General features: G+C 51.6%; 1 protein-coding gene across 3 annotated transcripts in view; it reads right to left on the bottom strand.

Annotated features, from left to right (window-relative positions):
- Nucleotides 1–292: 292 nt before the first annotated feature.
- Nucleotides 293–6,285, bottom strand: part of FHL2 (four and a half LIM domains 2) — a 47,022-nt gene continuing 41,029 nt past the window's right edge. For all 3 annotated transcript variants that reach the window (XM_074354689.1, XM_074354691.1, XM_074354690.1), the window contains exons 4-6: nucleotides 5,261–5,430; nucleotides 4,351–4,537; nucleotides 293–2,839 (exon numbers count right to left, since the gene is read on the bottom strand). In XM_074354689.1, the coding sequence (XP_074210790.1) occupies nucleotides 2,688–2,839; nucleotides 4,351–4,537; nucleotides 5,261–5,430 (509 nt within the window). In that variant the 3' untranslated portion in view covers nucleotides 293–2,687. The remainder of the gene's footprint in view (nucleotides 2,840–4,350; nucleotides 4,538–5,260; nucleotides 5,431–6,285) is intronic.

Below are 6,285 nucleotides of genomic sequence, written 5' to 3'. Positions count from 1 at the left end.
GAAGCTTTTTTTTTTTTAACATTTTACAAAAAAATTTTTATTGAAGTACAGATGATTTACAATGTGTTAGTTTCTGGTGCACAGCACAGTGATTCAGTTACGCATACATACATTCTTTCTCAACACAAGTTATTACAAGATATCGAATACACTTCCCTGTGCTCTACAGTAGGACCTTGTTGTTTGTCTATTTTATACAAAATAAACTTTGTATGTGCTAATTTCAAACTCCTAATTTAACCCTCCTCCCCTCTTTGGCAACCGTAAGTTTTTTTCTATGTCTGTGAGTCTGTTTCTGTTTTGTAAATAAGTTCATTTGTATCATTTTTTTTTTCAGATTCTACATACAAGTGAGATCATATGGTATTTGTCTGACTTACGTCACTTGGTATGATCATCTCCAGGTCCATCCATATTGCTGCACATGGCATTATTTCATTCTAAAAAAGACAAGCTTTCAAATGACTGTTCAGTACAGGGAACTATAAAAAGTGTAACACATTTTAAGTTTTTTTTATTTTTATGAAGATATCACAAAATACTATAAAGCTTGAAAAGTCTTCTGCAGCTCAGTGACTTTACATTTATATGACTATATGTTCATATATATATATATATATATATATATATAAAACAACTCCCCAAGTCAAGATACAGAGAAAAGTTGGCAAACTTCCCATAAAGGGCCAGATGATAAAAGTTTTAGGGCTTGTGGGTCACGCCGTGTATAAATGAATGGGCATGGCTGTGTTCCAATATAACTGTTGTTAAGAAATCAGGCGGTGGGCAGGATTTAGCCCATGGGCCACGGTGTGCTAACCACACACAGAACATTTCCAGCAGCCCAGAAGGTTCCCTCAGGTCCCTTCCCAGCCGGGGGGTAACCACAGTTCTGGCTTCCATCTCCATTGCTTAGTTTTACCCACCGACATTCATCTTGTGCACTTTTATGGGTGTTTTATTTCACAACTTAATTAAAGGGTTGCTTAATGACAAGGACTATCATAGAACTGTGTTACTTTAGAGCCAGCCAGAAATACCGTGCGCTGTGAGGATCCCACGATCCCACCCGCAGATGCCTGGGGAGACGTGGGGAGAGGCAGGGGCACGTTCCGTGGGTGGTTGGACCTGGGGGGGTGTGACAGCCTGAACCTCAGCTCCCTTCTGTCAAGATTTCTCCTTCTCTCTTTGGCTTTCCCCATTTTGACTGTGATGTGTCTGGGTGTGGATCTCTTTGCATTTTTCCTACTTTGAATTTGTCCTGCTTCTTGGATGTGTGTTCTTAGATAAATGTTTTTCATCAAATTGGGGGAAGTTCCCAGCCCTTAATTCTTAAAATATTTTTTCTGTCCCTTTTCTCTCTCCTCTGCTGGGACTCCCATTAGGCATATGTTGGTACACTTAGTGATGTCCCACATTCCTCTGAGGCTCTGTTCATTTTCCTTCCTTTTTCTCTGTTTCTCAATTTCATAGTCTTTATTGATCTGTCTTCACTCATTTTTTGCCTTCTCTCAACTCAAATCTACCATTGACCTCTCTGGTAAATATTTTCATTCCACTGTAGTTTTTGACTCCAGAATTTCCACTTGATTCTTTTTTGTCATGTTTATCCCCCTATCAGTTAGTCTCTGTCTGATGAGCCATTTTTCTCATGCATGTCCCTTCAACCCTCTACATGTGGTTTCCTCTAGCTCTCTGAACACGTGTATAACACACATTCAGCAGTGTTTGTTGGGTGGGTCTGTGCGCCCAGTAAGCCCACTGCTCTTTGCTGAGGATCTGGTATGGCCTGGAGAATGCTTTCAAGTCTGTGCACATCCCACTCTGATTAAGTCCACGCCCACAGTCTCCTGGACCCCAGGGATAAGTGGGGTCCCAGGAGGGCTCTTCTCAGCTCTTTCCTCAATTCTGTGTTAGACTTTGGACTGGTCTGCCATTGTGCTTTCTGCTGTTAGCATCATGGAGCCACTAGCCCTCTCTTAACTGCTTGCCTCTAAGATCTTCATTGTTTTTGACAACCCTCTCAGGCACAGATCTTTTGGTACCAAATAAAGTCAGTGGCCTCAGGCAGAGCTGCCAGTTCACAGCCAGGGAAGTGCTGACACCTCCTTTTAAGTAACAGTTGTGATGCAAACTCAGTTAACAGGCACCCAGCTCATTTACCTGCAGTAACGTGTTGTTTACATTTAGACCCCTAATATTTCATCATTTCATACACCGCGCCTGACAAAAGATTTTGTTCTGATAACTTTATTATAAGCCATGTAATCTTGCTTTTGGACCCGTAGGACTGAAAGTCACACCGCTGTAAATACCAACTCTTCGTTACCTTCCATAGCTTGGAAACGTTCAAGTTCATGGTACATTAACTGCGCTTAAAAATCAAATACACGGTGAAAGAAAGATATGTTTGTAAAGAAATCATTCAAAAGGGTTTGGACACTTGGATTTGCCTTACTTGATTACAAAGATTGAAAACCATCTTCCCACCCCAGGTTACACGGGGTCTCCGCCCTCCCTGGGATTGACCAAGCACGGGGGTTGATTAAAGGGTTTACACAAATGTGAGCATCGCTGAGAAGCAGAGAGGAGAGTCTCGAGGTGGCCGGTGGAACCAGGACATGGCATGGCCGGGGGGAGAGGGGGGCGTCCGTCTCTCACAGCGCAGGCAGTGACTGCCAGGGACCTCAGATGTCCTTCCCGCAGTCCGGGCACAGGATGTCGTCCCTCTCTGTGAGGAAGCCCCGGCCCACCAGGGACAGGGAGCACTTCTTGCAGTTGAAGCAGTCGTTGTGCCACTGCCGCTCCTCAAAGGAGATGTACTTGGTGCCGCCCAGCCCTGCCAACCGAGGACCAGACAGACAGGGGTGGACAGAGGAGGGAGGAGGGCGGTTAGAGCCAGGGGACTGGAAGGAGAAAGGGGCTCAGGCTGGACCCATTTCAAGGGCTGGCTTGTATAACGCGGACAGTATGAGTTTCCCCTGACCCGGTGCCGGGGCTCCACTTTTTTGTTATTGTTTTTCAGTGGAGGGACTGGGGATTGGATCCAGTACCTCATGCATGCTAAGCACATGCTCTACCACTGAGCCACACCCTCCCCCTGATGACTACTTCTTATTAAATATCTAAGGTATGTAGACAGCCTACTGCAGTACAGTGGGTGTGTCCTGCCACCAAGCCCCCAAAATAAAACCAAATCAAATACACAGAGTTATCTTTAATGAAACATGGATAACGAATTCCAATGACAAGTTCTTTCTGGAGGTAACGGTCCAGCCTACCACGTTAGGAGCAGGGTAACCACACCGCCTACTCCATTCATCAAGGTTTAGGGTCTCAGACTAGCACGTGACGTCACTGACTCCCCCAACAGTTGTTCCTTTCGCCAGTTCATTGCTTGGGCTGACATCTGGCATTAAATCTGTTCACAGGGGGGAGGCCTCTGAGCTCATCCTCTGGGCTAGAGAGAGAGAGGGCCGGGCAGGCACCCAGGTCTCCAAGGCAAGTTCTCTTCAACCCTTAACCCTCTGCCACCGCTGGGGCTGCGCCAGCAAAGCTCCCCATCCTTCCCTGAACACCTTCGATACTAAAACGCTGACTCCCCTCACCAATCCTAGACTCGCAAGGACCAGGAGACACCCTCGGGTCACACAGCCCAGGCTCTGGCCCCAAGGCAGAACCAAACCAGTAATTCAGGCCTGAGAGTCTCAAAGTTTTCTGCATATTTGAATCACCTAGGAAGCTTTTAAAAATTCTAACACACAGATCACAGCCCAAAGCAATTAGATCATAGCCCAGGCAGCAGACAGGTCTAAAACTCCCCAGGTGTTTCGAATGTGAGCATTTCCAGGGCTGGAGTCTGGCCAGTCCGCTGCTCTCCACACTGAATTTTCAGCACGAGCTGTAGTTCAACCAGACTGGGGCCCTCACTCTGCCCAACCCTTGGGGGATGCAAAGGAACTACCCAGCGTGGGACCCCCTCCCTCCTAGAGCCAGACCTCAGAGGGAAAGTCTCTGTAAGAGGCTGGGGAGCATCTTCCAGAGCCCCGCACAGCTGCTGAGCCTGGACATGCCGGTTCCCTGGGCCAAAGGGTCATCACAGACTCACAGCCTCCAGTCTGGGAGAGAATCCAACCGAAAGCAGAAATCAGCCTCTTGAGGACAGACCACAGGGTTTGCAGGGACCAGGTGAGTGAGAGGGGAAGTTGTGACCTGCGGAAGTGCTCCGGGTGTGACAAGGGGGAAAGCTGGCTGTTCCCAACCTCGATGGGGGGCCCTGAGAGTCTAAATCCATCAACAGATTCACAGCTAAAACCTCACCCCCGGGTCGACCTGCGGGCGGACACTCACCGCTGATGGGGTTAGCGCACCCGGCACACTTCTTGGCGTACAGGTCGCAGAAGCAGCCCAGGCAGTAGGCGAACTCGTCTCGGGAAGTGAAGCGCTGGCCGGACAGCGGCTTCTTGCAGGCGGCGCACACGAAGCACTCCTTGTGCCAGGGCTGCTCGCGGTAGGTGACGCCCCCGCTGGTGATGGGCTGGGGGGGCAGAGGGGGACGGTCAGTGGCCACAGTGGCCCCTCCTCACCTGGGCGGTCACCTCTGGAGGATGAAGGTCCTGCTCATGTTCAAAGCCCCTGAGAAACTGCAGCCACCCCTCTGCGCCCCTTCCCCAAGCTCCCCCGGCCTCTGATGGGACGTGGTGTCAGGGCTCAGACGTCTGCTGGGTGTCGGGGCAGCACCGCCTCCTTGCTGGCCGGAGGGTGAGGGGTGGGGAGACTGCAGCTCAGAGACTAGGATCTGATCCTCCCCCTGCCAAGGGACGAAAGGATGAGGCGCAGATCAATGCACTCAGAGGAGGGGGACTCAGGAGCAACGGAATTCTAAACAGTAAAGAAAAGCGGAGCTGAGAGAGGAGACCAGGGAGAAAGCCTGGAGGAAAATCAGCAGCACGGCGCCCTGGGAGAGGGGTGCGTGGCAGGGCGCCCCAGCCACAGCTCAGGAGGTGCAGGGGACACAGCCCGGCTGGGTCCCTACAGTGACCCAGCGAGTCCTGCAGCTGCAGGGCCCAAAAGGTATGAGGGAGGGGACACTCTGGAGGGCACAGATGGGGACAGGAAGGCAGGAGGGAGATGCCTTCCCCGCCACACACCCCCCCGGAGTTGGAAGTTTCCTTTCTTTAACCCAACGGCCCCCTGGCAGTCGACTGGACGGAAGGACGGCAGACAGACATGCGAGGCCCGGGGAGGACGAGGCACCCACCTTCTGGCACTGGACACACTGCAGGGCGTGCTGCTCCTCGTAGCAGGGCACGCAGAAGTTCTGGCCGTCCTTGGGGATGAAGCTCTTGGTTCCGATGGGCAGCTGGCAGCCGTGGCAGACGAAGCAGGTCTCGTGCCAGCTGCTGCCCCTGTATTCCATCTTGCGGGTGCCTGGCCGAGTTGAGGGAAGAGAGAGGCGTTAACCACCGGCGGGAGGTGGGGAGAACCTGCGGGAGCTCAGAGCGCTCCCAGGCGCGCCTCTCCGTGGGAATCATCCCTGTTCTGTGCGGGGCGGGGACTGGTCCTCATGGGGCCCTGCCACACACCAGCTCCTGGAACCGCATCTGAACTTCCGCGGTATTTATTTGTTGGCCAGGGTGATTTTGGACATTAAATGAGGAAATATTTGTCTATCCCTCAGCACTGCAAAATTACAAGGAGGCATCTGGCAGAGATGGTACTAATCCTACAGAGCGTGAATTTGGAGCACAGAGACCTGTGGATAAACACCCATCTGGTTCTCAGAGGGAGGGAAATGGGGGGTGTAACTGAACCCAGAGTCTCACACCTGCTTTAGCGTCACTCGCCTGACGCAGCCGGCTGTGTGGACCATGCTGAGATGTGGACCCAGCTGGGCACTTGTGACAGACTGTTCAGCCTGCTGAGCCCCAAATGTTACCTGGCTCCTTACGGGAAAGTGTGGCCACCCCCTGGGAGCACTTAAGGGACGGGCTACAGCAGGAGGGGCACAGAAGTCAGACTCAGCTCGGATCAAGGAGCAGGGGGGATGAGGCCAGAAGCAGGGCTGAGGCCAGGGTGGCCTCGCTCTGGGACAGCTCAGGACGCACAGCACAGGCGTCTGTACACTAGTCTTCAGCGCCAAGACTGCGACTGAAAGGTAGAAACGACAGGCCAAGGGCTGCATTTCCGCTGGTTGGAAGGCTGGTGAGGTGACGTCCGTCTCTCCAGGATCATGATGTGGTTGTTTCAGCAGATGTCACTTTGGGGTCACTTTGCCAGCTTCAC

The sequence above is a fragment of the Camelus bactrianus genome, chromosome 28, assembly GCF_048773025.1.
Source record: "Camelus bactrianus isolate YW-2024 breed Bactrian camel chromosome 28, ASM4877302v1, whole genome shotgun sequence".
NCBI classification, from domain to species: domain Eukaryota; kingdom Metazoa; phylum Chordata; class Mammalia; order Artiodactyla; family Camelidae; genus Camelus; species Camelus bactrianus.
This window is presented reverse-complemented; position numbering and strand designations above follow the sequence as displayed.